The 24,502-nt window shown below is 63.0% G+C and overlaps 2 protein-coding genes across 3 annotated transcripts; both read left to right on the top strand.

Annotated features, from left to right (window-relative positions):
• Nucleotides 1–1,378: 1,378 nt before the first annotated feature.
• Nucleotides 1,379–12,621, top strand: NEK8 (NIMA related kinase 8; the record flags this gene model as incomplete). Of its 2 annotated transcripts, none has more annotated exons than XM_083806696.1 (15): nucleotides 1,379–1,524; nucleotides 1,873–2,078; nucleotides 3,116–3,348; nucleotides 4,075–4,206; nucleotides 4,398–4,606; nucleotides 4,980–5,059; nucleotides 5,515–5,696; nucleotides 5,905–6,055; nucleotides 7,107–7,183; nucleotides 8,370–8,487; nucleotides 8,786–8,936; nucleotides 9,151–9,314; nucleotides 9,533–9,691; nucleotides 9,858–10,016; nucleotides 11,450–12,621. In XM_083806696.1, 15 exons carry the CDS (start codon nucleotides 1,478–1,480, stop codon nucleotides 11,476–11,478), a joined length of 2,097 nt encoding a protein of 698 aa, XP_083662822.1. In that variant the 3' UTR covers nucleotides 11,479–12,621. The 2 variants fall into 2 exon arrangements, with proteins under 2 accessions (XP_083662822.1, XP_083662821.1); XM_083806695.1 differs by having other exon boundaries at nucleotides 1,440–1,504.
• A 2,752-nt stretch (nucleotides 12,622–15,373) lies between these two features.
• On the top strand, nucleotides 15,374–21,157 carry TRAF4 (TNF receptor associated factor 4). Its single transcript, XM_083806706.1, has 7 exons — nucleotides 15,374–16,174; nucleotides 18,233–18,284; nucleotides 18,613–18,717; nucleotides 18,800–18,961; nucleotides 19,175–19,336; nucleotides 19,412–19,567; nucleotides 20,055–21,157. The coding sequence occupies exons 1-7, from the start codon at nucleotides 16,032–16,034 to the stop codon at nucleotides 20,685–20,687; spliced, it is 1,413 nt and encodes a 470-aa protein (XP_083662832.1). The 5' UTR covers nucleotides 15,374–16,031; the 3' UTR covers nucleotides 20,688–21,157.
• The last annotated feature ends 3,345 nt before the right edge of the window (nucleotides 21,158–24,502 follow it).

Here is a 24,502-nt window from a genome sequence, read left to right as displayed (position 1 = left end):
GTCTGTGCCAAACATTGCACACGTGTGTGCATGCATCGGCCATTGCACATCTATGCTGCGCATTGCACGTGTGTGTGTATACATTGGCCATTGCATGTTCACGTTGTGCATTGCGTGTATGTGTGCACATCAGCCATTCCATGTCTGTGCTGGGCATTGCACGTGTGTGTGCATGCATCAGCCATTCTTTGTCCCTGCTGGGCATTGCATGTATTGCCTGTGTGCATGCACGTATTGGCCATTGCACGTCCATGTTGTGCATTGCACATGTGTGTGCATCAGCCATTGCACATCCATGCTGGGTATTCTGTGTGTGTGCATCAGCCTTTCCATGACCATGCTGGGCATTGCACGTTTGTGTACATTGGCCTTTGCATGCTGGGTATTGCACATGTCTGTGTGTGTGCATTGGCCTTTCCATGTCCCATATCCATGCTGTGCATTGCACATGTGTGTGCGTGTATCAGCCATTCTGTGGCCGTGCTGGGCATTGCATGTGTGTGTGTGTGTATGCATCAGCCATTAAATGTCTGATGAAGAGAAGGCTTCAGGGAGACCTCACTGCAGCCTTTCAATACCTAGAGAGGCCTTATAAAAAAGACAGAGGAGGACTCTCTACTCAGGTAGATGATGACAGGGCAAGGGAATGGCGTTAAACTCAACGGGAACGGATTCAAGCTAGCCATTAGGAGGAAATTCCTCACGGTGAGGGCGGCGAGGCCTGGTGCAGGCTGCCCAGAGGAGCTGTGGCTGCCCCATCCCTGAGGTGCCCAAGGCCAGGCCGGACGGGACCTTGGGCACCCTGATGTGGTGGGGGGCACCCTGCCCATGGCGGGGGGCTGGGGCTGGGGGGGCTTTGAGGCCCCTTCCGTGTGCACCAGGCGTCGCCCACCCACAGGGCGTTACACATCTGTGCCAGGCACTGTGTGCGTGTCCCAGAGCCCCCCCCCCCCCCCCCCCCCCGGTGTCCCAGCGCTGCCACCTCGCCCCCAGCCACCCCTGGCCTCTTCAGGGGGTCTCTGGGGTCCCCCCCCACCCCCATCTCGCTGTGCTGGGTGTCGCTAGATGGCAGCACGGCCACACGGCATGGCCTGGGGGAGGGCAGTGCCACCGCTGTCCCTGTGCCCCTCTTTGGGGCAGGGGCGGCCCCCCCTGGCTGCAGGGCGAGGACCCCCCCCGGTACCAGAGACCCCCCCCAAGGGCCGGCCGAGGGGGGTCCCAGTGGGGGCAAAGCTGGCTTGGGGCGGCGGCAGGGAGGGGATGGGGGCACCGGACAGCCGGGAGGGGGCACCCCGGTGGGGTGGGGAGCGGTGAGGAGCCGCCGGGGGGATTCCGTGGCCATATAACGGCCCTACAACGGGGGGGGGGGGGGGGGACGGGCGCGGTCCGGGGAGTTTTGTCCGTCTGCGGCCACCGTAGGGGAACCCGGAAGTGTCTCCATGGAAACGGGAGGGGCCTGGGCCTGCAGGGGGGAGCGATGGAGAAATACGAACGGATCCGGGTGGTGGGGAGAGGGGCCTTCGGGTGAGGGGGGACGGCTGGCGGCTGAGGGGGGCTCCGGGCGGAGCGGGGGGCTCCGGGGGTGGGGGGCGGGGGGGGCGGCAGGCCGCTGGCACCGCGGGGTAGTAGGCCGCAGGCCTCGTTACCATGGCAACAAGGCTCCGGGCCCCGTTGCCATGGCAACGCGGGGTGAGTGTGGCACCCGGGGGGGGGCTGACCCTGGCTGTTTCCATGGTAACGGGAGGGGGGGAACGTGGCACCCCCCCCCCCGATGGGGAAGGGGTTGCCATGCAGTCCCCGTTGCCACGGCAACGCGGCAGCCCCCAGGCCCCGCGTGTCACCCAAGGGCGCCCTGTCCCTGTGTCCCCGCAGCATCGTCCACCTGTGCCTGCGCAAGGCCGACCAGAAGCTGGTCATCCTGAAGCAGATCCCCGTGGAGCAGATGAGCAAGGACGAGCGGCTGGCGGCGCAGAACGAGTGCCAGGTGCTCAAGCTGCTCAGCCACCCCAACGTCATCGAGTACTACGAGAACTTCCTGGAGGACAAGGCCCTCATGATCGCCATGGAGTACGCCCCAGGTGGGCCCCGCTCGCCCCTCGAGCAGCTCCAGGGGACGCCGAGCATTCAGCTCGCCTTGGGTCCGTCTGCTGTGGCCTCACGTTGTCCTCCAGAACCCCCCAGGACTGCAAACGAGGCCTTCTAGAGCAGATACGGCTGTTATATATTTTTCCCGAGAAGCATCTGTGGGTCCTGGTGGGCGCCAAGCTGACCAAGAGCCAAGTGGCTGAGCGCTGGCACGGGTTGCCCAGAGAGGTGCCGGAGTCGCCCTCCCTGGAGATCCTTGGAAGCCATCTGGTTGTGGGCCTGGGCAATCGTCTCTAGCTGGCCCTGCCTGAGCAGGGGGTGGACATGAGGACCTCCGCAGGTCCCTGCCAACCCCCAGCCACTCTGTGTTTCTGTGCTTACACGCCTTATGCCTGCTACTCCTAACAGATACAAAGAGATTTCTGACACCCCTGCCGATGATAAGTGCTCCACCATCTGCCCTGGGTTTGGGTTTCACTTATGCTTCCCTTTGTCAGCTCTTGGCCACGCTGTTGGTCCCACCAATCTGTGTGGGAAGATGTGATTTCTAACGAGACTTGCCTTGGAGCATAAGATTAACTCAACGTTTGCATGAGTTTGTTAAAGGTTTCACAGGAAACCTGAATCGAGACCTCCCCTTCTTGATAGGGGCCTCTCAGTGCCACGTGGCCTCTTGGACTGCAAGAATTTTCGTCTGCAGAACAGGCTTATCTTGTTCTGCCATCGAGGTTTGTGTCCTGACAGGGCTCCACGAGCTGTAATTTTCGTGTTCCTTTTTCCTGCTGCCTTTGACAAGATGTCAACAGCGACTTCTCTCCCGCTGTTTCTTCATCCCACCAACTGTGCTGCCACTGTTCTCCGCACGGTCTCGGGAGCACGGAGAGAACGTGCCACATGTCCCACCAGGACGCGTTCTTTCCCATGCGCTTGCCTCGTTAAGATGCTGTGCCTAAATCCCCCGATTTTTAGGCTGGGCTCGTGCTGCCCTGTGCGGCCACCCTTGCTGACAGCCCTTGGTTGTTCTTTGCAGGGGGCACGCTGGCGGAGTTTATTCACAAGCGCTGCAACTCCTTGCTGGATGAAGACACCATCCTGCACTTCTTCGTGCAGATCCTCCTGGCTCTTCACCACGTGCACACCAAGCAGATCCTGCACCGCGACCTGAAGACACAGAACATCCTCTTGGACAAGCACCGCATGATTGTCAAGATCGGGGACTTCGGCATCTCCAAAATCCTGAGCAGCAAGAGCAAAGCCTACACGGTGGGTGGCCTGGCCTCGCAGGGGAGCTGCTTACCGCCACGGCAGCAGGCTGGAAACGCTGGGCTTGGCTCGCGATGGTCTTTGGGAAGCTGCTGTAGGAGTAAGGTTGGAGGCAGGATACTTGCAGTAGGTCACACAACTCCTTGGAGTTTGTACAGGCTGATAGCTTTGTGCCCGAATTTGTTGTGGTTCTGTAGGCTGCAGAAAAGTGAGAAAGAGCTGCTTGCCTGAGCCTAGGAGAGGAGAGGATGGGGTGTCTGAGCCTGCTGGTGAGAGTCAGTTGAGCTTCTCCTGTTGCCGCTCGAAGGGATGGTGTTTGCAGGCTCATCAGACACACACCTGGCAACTGAATTCCTGCCAGTGCCCCTCCATCCTGTCTTGCCTTAATCTCCTCTCTGTGTTTGAGATTTTGGTATCGTTCCCTACCTGGTCAAACCTGGCTGGGCGTTTATATCATGCTTATTGCTCTGGGCTTCGATTCTCTCAGGTGAATAGGAGCGAAATTAGAAGTAATCTCTGTATGTGCAAGGGAGGCCTCCAGGAAGGCAAATCCTCATATTTTTTTACTGAGATTGTCAGCCAGACATTGACACCGGGGAACAAACACCCAGCTCCCCTAAGCTTTGGTGCTCTGGCCAGTCAGTGCCCTGGGCTGCAAATCAAGCTGTTCTCTTTCCGCCTTCCTGCCTTTCCCAGCATCGCTGTAGATTTCTCCATCCCTTTCAGGTTGTGGGAACTCCGTGCTACATCTCCCCAGAGCTCTGCGAAGGGAAGCCTTACAACCAGAAGAGCGATATCTGGGCTTTGGGCTGTGTGCTGTACGAACTTGCCAGCCTCAAGAGAGCGTTTGAAGCTGCGGTAAGACAGATACGGTTCGCATGCGGTGCGGGGAGCCGTGGTCTCTTACAGAGGTGAAAATGCGTGCTTGGTTCGCTCTCCTCACTGCGCCTGGCAGTGTGAAGGCAGAGGGCAGTGCTGAGAGCATCTTACGCCTTGGCCTCGCCTCTGCCTGCCCAGCCACTGTACGTCTCTCTCTCGTTTTCTCTCAGAATCTCCCTGCCTTAGTGTTGAAGATCATGAGCGGGACGTTTGCCCCAATATCGGATAGGTACAGCCCCGACCTGCGCCAGCTCATCCTCAGCATGCTGAACCTGGACCCTTCCAAGCGGCCCCAGCTGAACGAGATCATGGCCCAGGCCATCTGCATTCGCCCCCTCCTCAACCTCTACACCGACGTGGGCAGCGTTAAGATGAGGAGGCGAGTGGTCCTGCCACGTCTGCGTCCCTCGGGAGGGGCAGCCACAGCTCACAACACGTCAGACCAGCTCACTGCCTATGTTACAAGCTCCACAGAGAGCTGTCCCCATGCCGTTCTGCTGCGGTACCCAACGTGCAGCTGCTGCAGGCCCTGTGGCTTGTGGCCGCAGCAGGTGTGGGCTCGTCGTGGCGGTAGCAGAGAGCTGGGAGCTTGGGGGGAAGCACATTGACACTGACTTCCCTTTCTCAGGTGGCTTAAAGCACCTGCCGAGGCAGTTGTGTGAGCTAGTCAGCTGTGGTGTCTGCTGTAGGTCTGCCCAGAACTCGCGTGGTGGCACTGAGCTGGCGGTAAGGACTGGGTTTTGGTTTGGCAGGCCTGAAAAGCCCTTGGCTCCGGTTCCAACAGTGACCCACGGCCGGACGGGGGGACGAGTGAGCAGCGCCAGGCCGAGGGGTGAGTCCTGGCATGGGGCTTTCAAAAAAAACCCTCTTCTTTGGATGTCGGGGGGTCAGAGAGGCACTCGAACCTCAGGAGAGAGGACAGTAAGAAACATCACCTCCCCTGAGCCCTGATTCAAGTTCCTGCAGCTCCTGCTGTAAAGGCTGGACCCAGCCATGGGGGTGCTAAGGGAGGAAGTCCCGACGCGGGGCTGCGCAGCAGGCACTGGCAACAATTAGCGAGAGCTGTCGTGCTGCTGCTTCCCTCGTTTCTGGGATAAAACACAAGGAGCTGTTCCCCTCTGTTTCCTCAGCCCTGGCAGCGAGCTCCTTGCCAGCGCTGGACCGAAGCACTGAGCTGCTCAGGCCCTGCTGGCAGGCAGCTGTGGGGGCACCGAGGCTGGCCAGGGTACTTCTCCTGTGGGAAGAGAGGAAGGAGCCTTAACTCGATGGTTTCTGTTTGACCCGCAGGCGTTCGAGGTGGCTCAGCCAGGACGGGAATCCCCCCTCCCCTGTCGTCCATCTACACCTGGGGGAGCGGCATCACCACCCCGCTCCGCCTGCCCATGCTCAACACCGAAGTGGTGCAGGTGTCTGCTGGCAGGACGCAGAAGGCCGGGGTCACCAAATCGGGGCGCCTCATCATGTGGGAGGTGAGCCGCGGGGAACCTGGGGCGGGCGGTGGCCGTGGAGGGCTCGGAGGTGCGGTTTCTGAGGAGGAGAAACTTCCCCTCACCGCACAGATCCTGGCCCTGCGTCCCCCAGACCACAGTCTAGTGCAGGACGTGGATGTCACCGTGGGAAGGGGCCCATCTCGGTTCTCCTACCCATCTCGTGGTGCACGTGGCTTCTCCTCTCCAGGCTCCCCCCATGGGCGCTGCAGGAGGCCCCTCTCTGCCGGGAGCCACCGAGCAGCTGCAGCCCCAGTTTGTGTCCCGTTTTCTGGAGGGCCAGTCTGGCGTGACCATCAAACACGTGTCCTGCGGCGATCTCTTCACTGCCTGTCTCACAGGTGAGCTGCTGCCGCGCGCCTTTGCCTGGATGAGTGCCGGGACTGCCTGGTTTGGTGCCTGGATGAGTCCCAGATGAGTCCCAGCCTGGTTTGGTGCTGGCTTACAAACGCAGGGTGACAGCCTGGGCTACCTGCTCAGAGCAGAACCGGGAGATGCACTGGGCTGGGATGAAATGAAGGGCTCTGTGGCATGCCGTGTAGCATCAGGTGGGGTCAGGCATGAATCACAGGACCTCACGTGATGTGACGCTAGTCCCAAAGGTCCGTCTGGTATGGGGAAGGCAATAAATGCATTCAGTTTGTCGTCCTGCCTGCAGCGGTGTCACCTGAAGCCAGAAATGGCCCGAGCAGTGGGGCCTGGAGCGTGAGGAATGTCTGGGAAGTTCATTCTCTGTCACGTACTGCGCGAGTGTGACACGGACACAGGCAGTGACTGGCACTGCAACAACAAGTCAGCACGAAGGGTTCCTGTGAGCTCCTGGGGGGCTGATTGTCCTCAGCTGCAGGAAGGCAGGGTCTGACGCCCTGTAAAAGCGGGCCACAAGGCTTTCTGGTTGGGAGGAGAGCATGAGCACCAGCCTGAGGCCATGCCTGGGGAGCAAAGCCCTCCCCGGGGGTCCTTTGGGAGCCCCGTTTGCCCTTCTGCTGGGGATCAGGGCAGTAGATGACAGATATGCAGCTGGCAAACTCCGTAAGCATGTGTTTGTCCTCCCTCCCCGTGGTGTTTTCCTGCCACCGCTCTGCTGGGTGGCTGCTCGGCGAGCAGCTCTGTGTATTTAACACCTCGACAGGCCGTGGAGCTAGCAGCTCCTGCGTACACAGCTGCAATAATGTTATCTCGGTGCTCCCCTATCATCCGATGTTTGCTTTACGAGCTGCTGCAGCGCATCGAGGCCGCTGCTCCCTGGAAGCTTGCTGAAGGCCGCGGGGGGCCCCCCCAGCACGTTGTGAGTCACAGCGGGTCCGAGCAGAGCCAGTCCCCCGCGGGCTGCGTGTGCGCCTCGCGGGGCGTCACGCGTACCGCTCACACCACTTCTTTCTGCCTTCCCAGACCGGGGGATAATCATGACTTTCGGCAGCGGCAGCAACGGCTGTTTGGGGCACGGAAGCTTCACGGACGTCAGCCAGGTTCGTTGCGGAGGCGCCGGGCCCGCTGCTCCCCCAGGGCAGGGGACGGATTGCGCTTTCTCCGCCACGTGAGATGCGCGGGGCTCATCCCAGCTCCAGGGGCGTGCATCCCGGGCGTGCTCTGGCATCCGCAACCCTCCCCCTCCTCTCCTCGTTGCTGCGGGTTTTAAAAGGCCCAACCTGCCTCTCTCTTTCTCTCCAGCCACCCCCCCCCCCTACACAATGATCCCTTTGAGCGCGGGGGAAGTCAAGAGCTGCCTTGTGGTTGCTGTTGGCAGGCGCCCAGCTTGGAGCCTGCCTCCAATCACACACCTGCCTGCTTCACTCTTGGCCTGCAGCTGCCAGGGTTCACTGAGAAAAGTTATTTTTCAAAAGAGCCAGTATTTAAAGAAGAGCTGTGTGTTTCCGATTGGCTCCGAGCGCCGGGGCTGAGGGGCTCTTGTTCCCTTCCAGCTTCTTCCTTGCCTGCCCTCGGATGTGGCAGCAGCCGATGGCTTCCAGCCGAGCCCGGGGACTGGTGCCATTTGTCTCTCTGGTCAGCTGGCTCATTTGTGCCTCGCTCCGTCCGGAGCTGAGCTGCTCGGTGTTTATTGCTGGGGGGAGACCAAGTGGGAGCAGCAGCCAGCTCCCAGCAAATGGCGCTTTTCACTTCGGGCACATAATGAGAATGAGGCTTGCTGCGGCGAGGTGTCAGATCTAACAGCAGGTCACAGCAGGGGCTGGACGAACCGTGGAGATCCCGGTCTCCCCACGCCCTAACGAATACGTGGCGGTGGCTCACGGCTCCTCTGCACAAGAGCCTTTCAGCCAACGCATCCTGCACCAAGCCCCTGCCTGCTCAGAGCGTGCGTTAACAGCCCCTGGCACTCCCCGCACGGGCAGGGGGGCGAATCCCAGCCCTTCGGCTGAACCTCTTCCCTCTCCAAACCGTTGTGCTGGCTGCTTTCTTCCGCCCCAGAGATGTTTGCATTATCTTCTGCGCTGCGTGCACGTAGTCTCTTAAAACCCTTTGAAGGCTGTTTGGAACCAAAAAAAAAAAAAAAGAAATTCTCCGGTGTTTGTGTTGGATGAAAACTGGGATGCTGCCAGCGCTGCGCTGGGGCTGGGGGGGGCAGGGTGGGAGGGATGGGAGCAGCCGGGCGGGCTGGGAGGTCTCGGCTGACGGCTGCTGCTCTTCCCTTGCCAGCCCAAGATCGTGGAGGCCCTGCTGGGCTACGAGATGGTGCAGGTGGCCTGTGGCGCGTCCCACGTCCTGGCAGTTTCCAACGAACGGGAAGTGTTTGCCTGGGGCAGGGGGGATAATGGTAAGAAGAGCTCTGCTGAGCCAAACGGGGCTCGTGCTTCCCGTTGCCTGCTCCCACTCCCCTCGCTGGCCCTGCTTGCATGCAGTCCGCTCCAGATGTGCCAGGCGAGGTGGGTGTGGACGAGTCGCAGCTGCCTCACTGCACACCAGGGCCCCCGTGCTCGGGGTTTCGCTGCCTTTCGTGGTGATGGGTCCCCGGCTGGGCTCTTGCGGGCAGCCCCGTCGATGCAGTGGCTCGTGGGGGTGTGCTCAGTTTGTGCGTTGCTGTCAGCTGTGTCCTGCTTTGTTCCTCCTGCCAGGTCGGCTTGGGCTGGGCACCCTGGAGTGCCATAACTCCCCCCAGCAGGTAGCAGTCCCACCAGAGCACGAGGCTCAGCGGGTTATCTGTGGCATTGATTCCTCCATGGTCCTCACAGTGAAGAACCAGATTCTTGCTTGCGGGAGCAACAGGTAGGGGAAGCGAGGGTCTGAGAGACCTCAGGGCCTGCCTTACAGCTTCCTCAGGCCCTTGCTGCGTCCATCACAAAGATGGAGCAAGGGCATCCAGAAGACATCTCCGTGTGATGCTGCTCCCCAGCGTCTCGCTGCTGGGGGGTGCAGTTATGCTAGGGCAGGATTTGACGCTGGATTCAGCCAGCTCTGAGCTGCCCTTTCCTCTTCGCAGGTGTAACAAGCTGGGCCTAGACCAGATCAGATCGGCGGAAGAACCTTCCCCAGAGGACCAGGTGGAAGAGGCCACCGTGTTCACGTGTGCCCAGTCAGCCCCCTTGAACCAAGAGCCAATTGTGTGCGCTGACATCGGTACGGCGCACTCCGCTGCGGTCACAGGTGAGGCGCGTGTGCCCAGACCCCGGAGAGGGGGCTGCGTTTCCTCTCTCTTCCTCCTGCCTCCCTTTCTTGTAGATAAAAGCCTAAAAGAGGCTCAAGAGACACCCTGCTCCCAGTGCTGGAGCTCTGCGGAGTAGGATGCTCAGCGTGGTAGAGAGCAAAGGGGTTCTGTGCATCCTCGGGTGACTCCCGTTTGTTTCTCCTGTCTCTGTTGTCAGCTTCTGGCCAGTGTTACACCTTTGGGAGCAACCAGCACGGGCAGCTGGGCACCAACTCCTGCCGCAACAGTCGCGTGCCCCACCTGGTCGTGGGGCTCCAGGCCATGAAGATCACCGTGGTGGCTTGTGGGGACGCCTTCACCGTGGCCATCGGAGCAGGTGAGGCTGAAGCCCCCGCGTGCTGGGCTGCAGCAGGCCCTGACTTTCCAGTGCCTGGAGTCCACGTTGCCGGTCGAGGCAGGAGAAAGCTCCAGGTGGACGGGAGGCTGTTGCCTGGTGAAGGCCACCGGGAGCCCTGCGTGCAGCCAGGTCTGTCCCTCTGCAGATGGCGAGGTGTGCACCTGGGGGAAAGGAGCCAGGGGACGCTTGGGCAGGAAGGACGAGGAGACAGGAGCACCGAGGCCTGTGCAGCTGGAGGAGACGCATCCGTACCTGGTGACCTCCGTAGCCTGCTGCCACGGGAACACTCTGCTGGCCGTAAAGCGTGAGTAGAGGCTTTGCTGCTGAGATTCCTGCCGTGAGGGCCCAGCCAGACGCAATGCTTTGTGCCCAGAGCTCTACCGAGCAACCCTGGCACATAGCTATGTATTATTCCTGTCCCTCTAGAGGAACAGAAATAACGCAAAGTGCAGAAATATTCCCCTTCTGCCCCACCACCCTGTGACACTGCTGCTTCCCCCGGACTGGGGGAGCAGGGGGGTGGCGGAGGCTGTCTCACGCGCTCCCAGACAGGTGGGCTGGCCAGGCTGCAGCTGGTGGGGAGCCGGCGTGCCGGCGGTCCCCCGGGTATCCAAAAAGAGCAGCTCTCTAATTGCTGCTGCTGAAATAAGAAGCTGAGATTTGAGGCGTCGTTTTGGCTGCTGGCTCTCCATTGTGGTTTGGAAAAGATAGCGATGGTTTTGTGGTTGCTCTCTGCTGAGGCCAAAGGCGGCATCGCTGCGTGGTTAAAACGTGCCCATGGCATCACCCTGCCCTTCCGTTGCCTGGGCGTACGATGGGAGCCTGGCCCAGACTGCTGGAGGGGGCCTTTCTTCCTCCTCTGCCGGGCTGATTATGGCCTCGGCGCTGGGCTGAGGGATCCCAGCCCCAGCCCATTTCAAGGAGGCTAATTACACCCCCGAGGGGAGGAGGCCCGCTGGTTGCCCCAGCGCAGCGGAATCGGTCCCATTCCTGCGATGAGTGCCGAGCTCTCACGTGATGCGTGCTGCCGTGAAGGGGACGGGGGACAGCCAAGTCCCCGGGCTCAGGAACAAGCAGGGAATTTGCCGTGGGAGCAAAATGCTACAAGCTGCACCCCTCTTCCCGTGCTGGAGTCACGCTGCGCTCCGGGCAGCTGGGTTGTGGGCTCCCACCTGCAGCACGGCAGGGGCTGAGCACGTAGAGGCGCAGGCTCAGCTGCAGGATTCAGCACCAGGGCTTAAGTTCTCACTTCGGGCTTTCGCACAGCTCAGTCCCTTGGAAACCTCTCCAGAGGGAGCCCGGGCTGGTGACACTTTTGATGGTACAGCCACTTTCAGGTCTGGCCGTGAGCAGGGAGAGGTGCTGGCACTGGCGAGCCGCGCTCCACCTTTGGGGCGGCAGTTGTGCACCGCTCTGCGGTTTCCTCCCATGTGGCCAGCGCTGTTTTTGACTGGCTTGGACTCATGCCCGCTTTATTGTGAGACTGCTGCTGCACCCTTTTCTCAATCCCACTGCAAACACAGGCCTGGAATAGCTGGGAGAAGCCAGGCGTGCTGGAGAGGAGGAGAAAGGCGCGAGCCTCAAGATATTTCCTCCTGCTCGGGCTCTGCCACTGCCACTTCCAGGGGCAGCAGGGCAGGGTTTGCATTGCTCATCTGTTGCTGCAGGACACTGCTTGCTGCAGCTTCATCAAGTGGTGGCTTAGGGCTTATTCATGGTGCTGCTTTTGTGTTTCAGCTGCCGTGGAAGAGTCACCTCCTCAGTGAGCTGGAGGCGAGCGGGGCAGCACCCAGCCTCGCCGTGCGGGTGCAGGGGCTCCGTGTAGCATGCCTGTCCTCTCGCTGGACCCGTGTCCCTGCGCCCAGAAGGGAGCAGCAACGACAGGGAGCTCCTGACGACGGTTCCCACAGAACCGGAGCTGGTCTCGCATCGCGTCGACGAGGGTCGTTGTGAACCTGAAGCGCCTGAGAGCCGCGGCACTGGACCTGCCGTGGGGCAGACGTCCCCAGTGCTGGCGCTGCGTTCGGTGGGTCACACTGGGGCTCTTCTCCACCCTGTTGGAAGCGCCTGTGGAAGCAGAAGGGCTCTCCTCTGCTGCTGGTGAGCACAGAGGTTGTTTTCCCCTGTGGAAGCTGTCTCTGGTTACAAAGCCCAGGCTGACAGCTTGGTGTCTGAGAGAACTGTCAGCCTTTGCACAGCAGTGTCTGGAGTTACAGCCCCAGGCACTACACTGGGTGACTAAGTGCAAACCTCTTTTCTAATTAGAGAAGTCTGGCCTTTCCCATCCCCCCCTGAAAGCGTTTTGCCCGTTGGTTGAGCTGTTCAGCACGCTTTCAAGGGTCCTGGCCTGCATGGCTGGCCGAACCCGGCGCGAGCAGCGTCACGCCTGTGTGGTGCAGCGCGGCTGCTCTCCCGAAGTGCCGCCCGGAGCTCTCCGATTACAGCCTCCCGTGGCCCCAGGAGCTCAGCTGAGGATCCTCCAGCTGATGTTTGTCCTCAGGCCCCTAAATCCTGCTGCTGACCAGCTCGCTGGCTCCCAGCCGAGCTAGTGGAAAGCAGCAAAACACAGCGAGTGATTGTCTCTAATGGAAGTTTTTTAACCCAGATCTCTAGAGGGAGATGATGAATTTTCAGCAGGGATCCTTTCTGCAGGCAGGAGGGGGGCACATCACCATGTCACAGACAGGAGTTACGGTTTTTATCTCCAGAAGGGTCGTTTCCTTTCCTTTCCTTTCCTTCTTTTTTTTTTTTCCTTTTCTTTTTTTAACTCATATCTGCCCTGGGCCATTTTTTGATGAGCTTCTGTCTCTGATCTGTCTGACATTGCAAATGCTCTTGCTTTTCACATCCATCTTTGTGCTGTTGCCAATCTGTTGTGTATAAAGTCGGTGCTTTCATAAGCTGGCTGAGATGGAATCTCTCTAATTATTTTTTGTGATTCTCTCCCGTCTTCAATGAGGGAAACCTCGCCGGGCTCTGCTAGGAGCCGACTGATCCCTCTGTCATGTGAAAGGTAATGAATTTCTGCAGGTCTCCTGCTCTTCCCTCCTTCGCCTCGCAGGCTCTGGCTGGGGAAGGGAGCAGGTCCTGTCCAGCCGGGAGAGGCGTGTGCAGTCCTGGCTGCAGACGCGGCCTCCCTCTTTGGCTCCTGGCAGGGTGGGTGAATGGGTTTTTCCCCTGCCGTTTTGTTTCTTGTGGAGCTGCCTTTTCAGGCGGTTACACCCTGCTATCCCAGGAAGCTGACTTGTGTTCAAAGGCTCTGCCGGTGCCTTGGCACTCGCCTCGTGCTGCAGGTTACGGGGACAGCTCTGGCAGCCCTGCTGTCGGCGGAGGGGAAGGTGTAGCTGCTCCCAGACCAACCTGAGCACCAGGATAATTGCAGGGCTGGGGAAAATCACCTCGGAGCCCCTCTGGGCTGTTGTCTTCCCTCCCTGCGCTGAGCTGTGGGCACCACCAGCTCCTACAGCAAGATTCCTCGTGGCTGTGCGGTGCTCGCCCTCCACCCACACAGCCCCCTTCTTGGGGCTCCCCTCAGCCCACACCGCATCCAAACACACCCCGTAAGGAAGGATCCCTGCTCCAGCCTCACCAGGGCTGCTGGCTGGTGGGGACAGAAGTTCTGCCACCCTTTGCCTTGCCAACAGTGACACCAAAATGCTTCTGCCCCAGGGCCACATGGAGCCCTGAGAGCCAGGCTCCTTGTTCCAGCACGCTGCTGGCAGCCCCCTCTGCCCTGCTGGCGTTAGGTGGGTTGTTTTATGGCTTAACGAGGGGCTTCACACAGCAGTGCTGGTTCTGGGGGTGTCACCAGCTCGAATATTGGGACTTTTCCCCCCAGGCAGGGAGGGACCGGTGCCGCCCGGCGGGCTTGGTGCTGGGCTGGGGGTTGGCCGCCGAGGTCCGGAGCCCTGGGGATTTCGCAGCCTGCTCGCTCTGTTCAGCTGTGAAGCCCGGCGAGATGATTTGAATAATTTAATACCGGGCTGTGACCAAGCCTGGAGAAAGGGTAAAGGAAACAAAGAGGCCCCCAGCCCCGAGCAACAATAGCTCTTGAAACGACAAGCCGAGGCACGTCCGTGTGCCGGAGGCAGAGAGCAGCCCCGGCAAATAGGCCAGTTGCATTCCTCACGTCTGCTGCTTTGTTTCCCCACAGAAGCTCCCGGTGAAAACTGCAGGTCTCAGGGCTTCTGCCTTGATCCTCGTTTTGTCCCTGCGCCCCGGTGCTGGAAACGGCTGGAAGAGCTCGGCTCGGCCGCCCAGGGGCTGAACACATCCCGGGGCCGTGAGGAGCGGGCTGGGGAGGCAGCGTGATGGGACGAGGGCTCCCGGTCCCGGGTGGTGCATCCCCGTCAGTGCCAACCTCACCTGGGTGACCGGGTCTGTTAATGTACACCGAGGTCTGTTTGTTTGCACCGAGGTCTGTTCGTTTTCACCGAGGTCTGTTCGTTTGCACCGGGGAAAAGCTGCCCGCAGGGAGGGACGGACACGAGGAGCCGCGGGCGGGCAGGCTCCGAGGGATGCTCGTTCCCATGCCTGCCGAGATCACACGTCCCACTGACCTCGGCCCCTTGCTGTCAGCAAGGGAAGGGCCAAAACCCGCCTGCTGCTCCCTGAGCTGCTCTGGGTTGGTTCTGGCACCTGTCCTGGTCACAGCCCTGTTCCCACGAGGCTTCGCAGCCACCCTCTGTCCGTCCAGCACCTCACCTTCTGCGGGCACCGGTCCCCAGGAACAGGGAGCGGGCTCTCCCCACTCCTTCCCCCGGGGCAAAAGGCGCCGCCTTGACTTCGTTAGAAGCCAGAGCGTCGGCTTTCTGTCCCTAAACGCGAGGCAGAGGGAAGGAAGGAGGAGAAGGAAGCCTCCCCGAGCCCAGATGGGTCCGGGGCCTGACCTGCCAGCGGGGCCGGGAACATATCCCCTCTCCAAAGGCGGTTGCCCTGCCTGGAGGTTGAGTGTCGCCTTTGTGCGAGACAAATGCCTCGCTGTAATGTGGAGTGCGGGGAGGGCTTTCATTAGGGAGAGGGGGAAAGGAGGGGATCTTTGTTTGCAGGGTCTGACACCTCCGGAGCCATCCTGCCGGCACAGCCAGCGCCTTCTGATGGCTTTGTCAGCTCCGGGCTAATTAGCAGAGATGGCTCTTCAGCGAGGTTAGAAACGAAAAATTTGGGAACATCAAAGAGATGGAGTTAATAGTGATAAAAGTCTGCCTGCTCCATGCCTGCCATCGGAGGTGGGGGCTCTCTGGGCTCACGGGGAGCAGCTCAGGGGGGAGCCCCCCCAGGATGCTGGCACAGGGGCTGCAGGACCCTCCTGGCCATCACCCGGCCCCACGGGGATGGTTTTGGGATGGGGCCGTGTCTCAGGGAGCTGGGATGGGTGTCAGGCAGTGGCTGTGGTTGCTGTGTGCTTGGCTCCGGGGTGTGCTGTGACTTGGTGGCAGAACCAAAGGGACCCGGGGCTGCTGCTGGGTCCTGCCCCGGGGGCTCCTGGCTCCGAGCAAACCCCACCAGGAGAAGCCAAATTTGAGCAGCCCAAACCCCCCGTGACAGCTGGCTGGTGGCACCGCTACCAGCTCCCCGTGCTCACCCGGCTGTCGTCCTATTTATTTTTCTTTTAATTTAATTTTTACTTTTTGCACGTTGCGTTTCCAGGCTCTGGGCGAGATGGTTCAAGTTCAGCTCGCTGCTCCCCACCGGCTCATCGCAGCCCTCGGGGAAGCCCCTGGGGTGGCTGCCGCGCCAGCCTGAGCTGAGTTTTTCGTGCTCAGCGCCCATCGGGGCAGGATTCGCCCATGGCCGAGCCCAAACCCAGCCGTGGGGCGGCCCTGCTCCTGGCCACCCGGTGCCGGGGACGGGGGGGGTCATTTTAAGCAGGAGGAAGAAGAGAAGCGTGAGTGACAAGGGACACAGCCTGGCTGGCCCAGCGGGACCCCCAGCATCCCCCCCCCTCTCCTCTGCTAACTGGGAACCGCTGCCGGGGGGGGGGCTGGAACCAGTGACCCTGGCTGCTGGGAACGAAGCCCCCCAGCCGCTGCCCCCACCCCTGGGGCGAGGAACAAGCTCTCCGCGGTGCCCCACAGCCAGCCCTCCATCCCCAACACCCCCTAAACCCCCCCCAAATCCACCCAAAACCCCGTCGGGGGGGCGGGCAGCGGGGCTGGGGGCGGCGTGGCTCCGCTTTTGTCGCCGCCCCGGGGAGGAGCCGGGTGCTGGGAGCCGGGAGCCGGGGCTCGGGCAGGAGGAGGAGGAGGAGGAGGAGGAGGAAGGCGAGCGGGGCCGGGAGCCGGCTGCGGGGCCGTGGGGGGGGGGGCGGGGGGGGGCGATGCCGGGCTACGACTACAAGCTGCTGGAGCGGCCGCGGCGCCGGGTGCTGTGCCCGCTGTGCGGGAAGCCCATGCGGGAGCCCGTCCGCGTCTCCACCTGCGGCCACCGCTTCTGCGACACCTGCCTGCAGGAGTTCCTCAGGTGAGGACCCCCCCCCCCGCCCCAAACTCCCCCCCCCCCCCCTTTTAACCCCGCCGGGATATCACGCAGGGTCCCCCCCCCCCCCACCTCACCCACCCAAGGGTGCGGGCGCGCCGGATGGGTGCTGCTGGGGTTCGGGGAGGGGGCTGCAGGGCAAGGGGGGGGGGGTGCGGGGCGCCCCCCCACGCGTGACAGCGGGCCGTGGGGGGGGGGGGGTGAGGAGGAAGAGGAGGAGGAGGAGGAGGAAGAGGAGGAGGAGGAAGGCCAGGCGAAGCGCCGCGCTCCCAGCACCCTCCAACATCCTGCCCCGGCCGCGCAGGAAGGAAGCAGCACCCACCCCGGCACCCCGGAGACCCCCCCCAAACCCCCTAGTTCCCCCCCCCCCCCCCCCCCCCTTTTTCCCCGTCCCCCTCCATCCCCGGGGGAGCCCCGGGGGCGTGCGGCGGAGCCCGGCTGCGCCCCCCCCCCCCCGGCCCCGCGTTCCGCCCGCCGCCGCCCCCGGCTCAGCCTCGCCCCGCTCCGGCGACCTTTGCACGGTCCCCGGGGGGGGGGCACGGGGCTGCCCGAGGCCGGTTTCTACGAAACCGGGCGTTCCCGGGGCCGGTGCCAGGCTGCGCCTCCGCTCCCGCACCCACCCGGGGCCGTGGGGCTCAGCTCCGGACACGGGGGGGGGGGGATCCGTGCGCCCCCCCCCCTCCCCAAAACCCCTTCTGTTTGGGTCTGGGGGGGTCCTGCCCCTTCGCCCCGGCTCGCCACGAAGGTCAGAGGCAAGGACGGTGCCCCCGGTGCTGCCTCAGCACATTCCCTGCCCGGCCGAGCGTGAGGAATGGGGAGGCTTTGTCGGGGATTCGCGCCCCAGACCCCCGCCCCGGTGGGGATTACGGCCCCCGCACCCCGATACCGGGCAGGGCCGGTGCTGCCACCCCGCTGCGTCCCCTCCCAAAGGCCTCGGGGCGATGCCACCTCCCGAAAAGGGGCCTGGGGCTGCTGCTGGTGGTGGTGGTGGTCCCGCGAGAACGCCCGTGCAAACACGGTGGGCACATGGCAGAGCGGGGCTGGACGTGGCCGTGCCCCGAGGGCTCGCACCCCGCTGCTGTCCCCATTATCCCTTGGTCCCCAGCACCGGGACACAGTGGCCATGGGGGATGTCACTGAGCTGATCCCGGTGACATCCCAGGCCAGCACGCGCTGGTGGCACTGCTGCGATGGCCACAACGTCTCGCGTCCCCTTGGCAGCCCCGGCCACCCCAGTGCCTGCCAAGGGCACACGGAGCGATCGGGGGCACGGGGTGACCTCGTCCCCTTCACATCCCAGGGGATGCCAGAGCTTGGGTCCCTGCGTGTCCCTGCTGCTGTCCCCACGGGCAGCGCCCAAAGCTTCCCACCCCAGGCACGGTGCCATGGGGTGACGGTGGCTCCCGGCCAGCCGTGCCCCGTGCCAGGCTCCCCGTTGGGCTCCGTCCCCGTCCTGCGCCCCGCGATGCCTGGGGCTGTGCCGTACCCACCGGGGGCGCCCCCAGGGCTGGCTTTTGGCAGGAGCACCCCATCCTGCTGGGGTGCAGCCAGGTGGGGACCCGGTGTGCTGGGGACCCCGCTCCGTGCACGCAGCAGCTGCAGGTCCCGTGTCCCCCCACCCCGTTCCCACCTCGCCGGGGTGGCTGGCGGGGCCGTTTCCTGGCGAGGGGCAGCCCCCGGGGGCCGCGCATCCGGGCTGCACATCTGGAGCCCAGCTGCTGGCCCCGGCACCCGGGGCTGCCCGCGGCCCCGCCGGCCCCTGCCTCCATCCTTGGGGGGCGCGAGGGGGCTCCAGATGGTGCCAGCCCCCCCCCCCCCCCAACAGCAGGGGGGCAGCCCGGGGGGCGTCTGGCGGGGGCATTTCCCAGCTCTGACAGATGGAGCGGCTGCCGCCGGGATTAGGGCTCCCCAAGGGCTGGATTTGGCACGCCGGGCGGGCAGTGCGGATGGCCTGGGCTGGGGGCTGGGGGCTTGGGGGGGTCCTGTGGGACGTGTCACTGCCGTGCCCCAGCCCTGCCTGATCCCGACCCCTTTCTCTTGCAGCGAAGGCGTCTTCAAGTGCCCCGAGGACCAGCTGCCCCTGGACTACGCCAAGGTGAGTCTGGAGCTGCAGGCACAGCCGGGCACGCGGCCAGGGCACCCCACTGGCAGGGGAACGTCCCCGTGTCCCCAGCGAGGGTCTCTGTGCCCCCGCCTGGCACAGCCCCGGCGCCTGGCACGGGTGCCCGCGCGGAAGCAAGAGCCCTTTGTGCCGCCACGCTGGGAAACGGAAACCCGCTGCCGACAAAGGGCGCTTGTTCGCGTGCCGGCGGGGGGATCCGGCCCCGGGCACCGTGCCCACGGCTCCCCGCTGGGCTGGGGGGGGGGATGGAGGGGGCTGGTGAGGGATGCTGACATCCCGGTGCTGTCCTGTTCCCCAACAGATCTACCCCGACCCCGAGCTGGAGGCGCAAGTGTTGAGCCTGGCCATCCGCTGCATCCACAGCGAGGAGGGCTGCCGCTGGAGCGGGCTCATCAAACACCTCCAGGTAGGAGCTGGTGGGCAGGAGAGGAGCAGGGCTGCACCCTGGGGTGCACCGGACCCCCCCCTAACCATCCCTGTGCCCCCAGGCCCACCTTGGCACCTGCGCCTTCAACGTCATCCCCTGCCCCAACCGGTGCAGCGCCAAGCTGAGCCGCCGCGACCTGCCCGAGCACGTGCAGCACGGCTGCCCCAAGCGCCGGGTCAAGTGCGAGTTCTGTGCCAGCGACTTCACCGGGGAGGCCTTTGAGGTGGGCACCGGGGGGGGGACACGCCGTGCCTGGGGGGGTGTGACACAGCTGGCAGGGGTGGCATGGGGGGGCACGGCCTGGCTGGGGGCGTAGCCAGGACGGGGGGTGCAGGGTGGCCATGGGGGACGTGGATGGGGGACACCGTGGGGACACAGCCTGGCCGTGGGGACAGATCCTGGCCGTGGCTGGTGACGCTGCTGCTGCGGTCCCCAGGGCCACCAGGGCACGTGTCCCCAGGAGAGCGTGTACTGCGAGAACAAGTGCGGGGCCCGCATGATGCGGCGCCTGCTGTCCCAGCACACCCTGGCCGAGTGCCCCAAGCGCACGCAGCCCTGCACCTACTGCGCCAAGGAGTTCGTCTTCGACACCATCCAGGTGAGACGGGGCCTGTGGGGACGGGGCCACCCCACCGGCTCTCAGCGCCACCTGACCGCCATCCTCTGTCCCCAGAACCACCAGTACCAGTGTCCTCGGTACCCCGTGCCCTGCCCCAACCAGTGCGGGACGCCCAGCATCGCCCGGGAGGACGTGCCCAGCCACCTGAAGGAGAGCTGCAACACCGCCATGCTGCTGTGTCCCTTCAAGGAGGCTGGCTGCAAGCACCGGGTAAGCGTGGCCCCAGCCCCGTGCCAGCGTCCCCGTCCCCATCCCACCCCGGTGTCCTTACGCCTTCACATGCCCCGCAGCATCCCCACAGCTCTCCTGCCCTGACATCAGTCCAGTCCCTCGTGGGGTTCCCATTCTGCTCTGCCCCATCCCTGTGGCCACCTGGTGTCCCCATCCTGTCCTGCGTCACTTTGCCACCCTGGTGTCCTCCCCGTGCCATCCCAGCCAGGTGTCCCCGTGCCATCCCAGCCAGGTGTCCTCCCCGTGCCATCCCACCCTGGTGTCCCTGTACCATCCCACCCTAGTGTCCCCCCTGTGCCAACCCGGCCAGGTGTCCCCGTGCCACCCCTCTCCCATCCCACCCCTTTGTCCCCGTGCAGCCCTGCGCCACCCCGCTCCACCACCCCCATTCCCCAACGCCATCCCCGTGGCCTCCTCTCCTCCCACCCCATCCCACCCCCTGCTGATGTCCGCGCCGTCCCCGCAGTGCCCCAAGCTGGCCATGGGCCGGCACCTGGAGGAGAGCACCAAGGCTCACCTGGGCATGGTGTGCGCCCTGGTGAGCCGGCAGCGGCAGGAGATCCTGGAGCTGCGGCGCGACGTGGAGGAGCTGTCGGTGAGCAGCGACGGGATCCTCATCTGGAAGATCGCCGACTACGCCCGCAAGCTGCAGGAGGCCAAAGCCCGCAGCAACTACGAGTTCTTCAGCCCCCCCTTCTACACCCACAAGTACGGCTACAAGCTGCAGGTCTCGGCCTTCCTCAACGGCAACGGGAGCGGCGAGAGCAGCCACCTCTCCGTCTACATCCGCGTGCTGCCGGGCGAGTACGACAACCTGCTGGAGTGGCCCTTCTCCTACCGCGTCACCTTCTCCCTGCTGGACCAGAGTGACCCCTCGCTCTCCAAGCCCCAGCACATCACCGAGACCTTCCACCCCGACCCCAACTGGAAAAACTTCCAGAAGCCGGGGGCCTCGCGCGGGTCCCTGGACGAGAGCACCCTGGGCTTCGGCTACCCCAAGTTCATCTCCCACGAGGACATCAAGAAGCGCAACTACGTGCGGGACAACGCCATCTTCATCAAGGCCTCGGTGGAGATCCCCCAAAAGATCCTCACCTGAGACCCAAATTCGGGGAGGGGGGTGGACGGGGGACAGGGGCTGTGAGCTGTGCGCCCAGCCCGGGCTGACCCCGATGGTGCTGAGCCCCCCGCCCCGGGGCTGGGGACCCCGCGGTGGCCGCGCCGGTGGCTCTCAGGGAGGCGGTGGGGGGGCTGCCCCCGTGCCCCCCGCTGGGGCTGGGACCCCACCGTGCTCGGTGCTCAGCCCCTTCTCAGGTGCCCGGGGGTGCCGGGGGGCTGGGCCCCCCCCCAATTTCCTTGCTGGGGTGCCCGGTGGCCCCTGCCAGCCTTGCTGGGGACCCGGCGGGTCCCCGCTGCCCAGAGCCATATTTTGTAAGCCGGTGCCCCCCGGGAGCACGTTTGTTATTTATTACCCTGGGCCGGGGCCCGATGCCCCCTTCCCTGCCTCTTTTTTTTGGTTTTTTTTTTTTTTTTCAATAAACTCTTCTTGTATTTATTATGGCCACCTGAAGCTCCTTCCTGTGTCCCCCCCACCCCAGGCAGGGGACACGGCTGGGCGCCACGTCCCGGGACAGCACGGGGGGGGGGGGGGGTCCACATCCCCAGTGCCTGCCCATAGGGGGGGGCAAGGAAAACGGGGCTGGGGGGCATGGCGCGGGTAATCCCTGACCCACATCCCTGTGGCAGACGGGTGCAGACGGTTAATTCGGTAATCACCGGCTGCGGGGGGGTCGCCGGGCCCCAGGGTGCTGATATCTTGCAGCCCCCCCCCTGCCCGAGACCCCCCCAGCCCTTTGTTAGGCAATCAGGGCTCCAGGGGAGGCAATAATTCGGGGCAAATGGGGGGCAGCGGGTGGCAGTGGGGGTGTTGGGGTGGTTTGGGGGCTCAGCTGGATCAGGCCCCATGGGACACCCCCCCCCCCAGTCACCCCAGTACGATGGGGGGGGCGCTGCCCCCAGGCTGATCCCACGGCTGGGTTAGTGCTGCCTGGCTGGATGCAGCCCCCCCACCCTGATCCCAGCTGGGCTGGGGGGGACACGGGGCAGCCCGTCCCACCCCAGCCCCACCAGACTGTCCCAGTGCCACACTGGTGCCCAGTGCCAGCTGTACTGGTGCCCAGTGGCCACTCAGACTGGTGCCCAGTGCCAGCTGTACTGGGGCCAAAAGCCAGCGCTGTGCTGGTCAATGCCAGCGACGACTGGTGCCCAGCCTCAGCCCGTGTTGGTGCCCAGTGCCAGCCCACACTGGTGCCCAGTAACAGCCTCTACTGGTGCCTGACGTAACCCCATACTGGTGCCCAGTGACAGTCTGTACTGGCCTCTGGTGTGATCTCACTGGTATTTGTCTGTATTGGTTCCCCACCAGTCCCTTACTGGTGCCCAGTATCAGCTCGTACTGGTACCCCACTGGTCTTGAACTGGTGCCCAGTATCAGCCCGTACTGGTACCCCACTGGTCTTGAACTGGTGCCCAGTATCAGCCCGTACTGGTGCCCCACCAGTGCCGTACTGGTGCCCCCCCCCGGTCCCTCCGGTGCTCGCTGCCGCCGCCGCGCGGTGCCGGGGCTCGGGGCCGGGCACGGCCGGGGCTGGGGCCCCCCCTCCCGGCCGGCCGCGGTCCCTTCCCCACGGGTCCTCCCGGACCGGAGGGCCGAGCACAAACCGAGTTTTTCCCTGCGGAGCCCAAACCCGCATTTTCTCTTTATTTTTTTGTGGCTCAGGGGCCGGAGCACGCTCAGGGTGCTAGCACGGAGCCGGGCTGCCCCCCCCCCCCCCCCCCCCCCCCCCCCCCCCCAGCCTTTTGCTGAGCCTTGCACCAAACAACAACCCAGCCAGTTATGAAATCCGATTTATGAAATGAGCTGAAAGCCGCAGCTCTCACACCAAAAGGCTGGCAGCCACGGACCCGTGCTGCCGGTGTGCGGCGCGGTGCCCAAGAACTGGTGGAACCCACCCCAAAAACGACCACGACCCCAAGCCGCCTCTTCCCCTTATTTTCACCCCCCATTTTTTTTTCCCCTTTCTCCTTCCAGTCTTTGGTGTGAATTTGCCCTAAGGTGCTGCACGGCTTCACCGCGTACCCCGGCACCGAGCCCGCTCCCCGGGCACCTCTCGCCCCTCAGGTCTCCGCGGGATCCGTTCGGAGACGGGGAGGGCAAATCCCCGGCAAGAACCGGGTTGAGAAGCAGGAGATGCTCTTGTTATTCACGGGGGAGATGGGGACGAATCGATGCGCTGCTAAATTTAGACTCAAGGAGCGAGTTTAAAAATAAACTTCCTGGAAAGTTGTGGGAAGTTTGTTGCAAAGGCCCCTGATCTGCTGAACGCGTATCGAGGCGCCTTGCTCGCTGCTCCAGCCCCGTTTTTGACCCTAGCTGGCTCCCCCCAGCACAGAAGGTCTTACAAATAACCCCCATCACCAGGAAGCCCCCAGCCCCACCAGCAGGGGCCAGCCCCTGCCCCACAGCACACCCACAGCCGAAGACCCCCACTGGGGGGGGGAACCTAACCCCTCTCAAACCCTACAAACCCTTTGGGTTGTAGGCAGGCGAGGTTTCGAGCCCGACGCCGGCGTTTGCGCCGTTCATGGGCACGCCTTTAGCTAAGGTATCTGAACCAGGCATTAATATTTCATAAGGGTTAAAAACAAACAACAACAACAACAAAAAAACCACAAAGACAAAGTGCTTTTTGCGTCCTTTATTAAAAACCTGCCTGGGCTCCCCCGCCTCCCCCAGACCTTCCCAGGAACGCATGGTTTGAGCACCAGGGCAGCGAGGGAGAGGGTTTACTGGGGGGGGAGCAATGAAACCCCGGTGCGATTTCACCTCTTCAATTTTAACACGTCTGCGAGGCCAGCAGCCCTCCCGGCTGAAGCAACGGCTTGTACCCAATTGCCTCAAAATTAGCTTAAACTAATTAGATAAAATACTCGGTTAATTTTATTACAATTTGGCCTTGTCGAGCACTGGACGAGTGTCAGAAGCGCCGCAGCTGCGCCACGACCCCACCAGCAGCCCAAGAGCCCGGCCAGGCCTCCGCATGCACCCAGGGCCCCTGCGCTGCGTGGGGCTGGATGGTAAATCTGGGGCCGAAAGCAAAGAATTAAACCCGGTTTTGTGGCATCGGCCAGGCTGGAGCGGAGCAGAGGCACTGGGCAGGAACCACCTCCTGCCCTCGCGTTGTCCCCAAGACCCCTCTCTTCAGCTGGGGGGAAATTTGGGGACATGGCGTGGCATTTTAAATTGGGTGAATTTAAGTTCAGTGCTGTCCCGTTCCCAGCCTGGTGTTGGTTTATTCGCTACAGCTTCCCGTGTGCTGATTTTCTACACCTCTCATAGCGCATTGCCTACCTTGGACCCAAATCAATTTTGGCAACGTGAGCCCAGCATGGGGGGAAAAGACCAAACACAGCAGTTGAACTGTCGAAAGAAACCCACGCTCGACCTAAAGAGGAAGTTTCCACGGGTTGAACCTACTCTGCCTTCCACCAGAGGCTGGGTTAGCTGTGCCTGCACGTAACTCCTCGGCGGTGGCAGCAGCCGCTCGTGCTGAGGTCCCCACTGGCCCAATATCCCCACGCCGATAACCAGGGCTAGCTGATGTAAGAGGCTTTGGAAGAGGCTCTGCAGAACGGATTCCTCCTTGTGGAGACTGATGGAGACCGAAGTGGTTCCGGCAACCCCACAAAAGATGTTCGTTTGTCATCAGAGAAATGTAGACGCCCATGTCTTTCGAGCGAGTGCAGAGGGGTTTGGAAAAAAATCGGTAGTTGTTCTGTTGTTCTCTCTTCTTGCAGAGGAAAACACACAGTCAGTCCCGTAAAGGAGCTACATGACCGCTGGGAATGGAGGGA

This window comes from Anser anser, assembly GCF_964211835.1.
Source record: "Anser anser genome assembly, chromosome: 20".
NCBI lineage: Eukaryota > Metazoa > Chordata > Aves > Anseriformes > Anatidae > Anser > Anser anser.
This window is presented reverse-complemented; position numbering and strand designations above follow the sequence as displayed.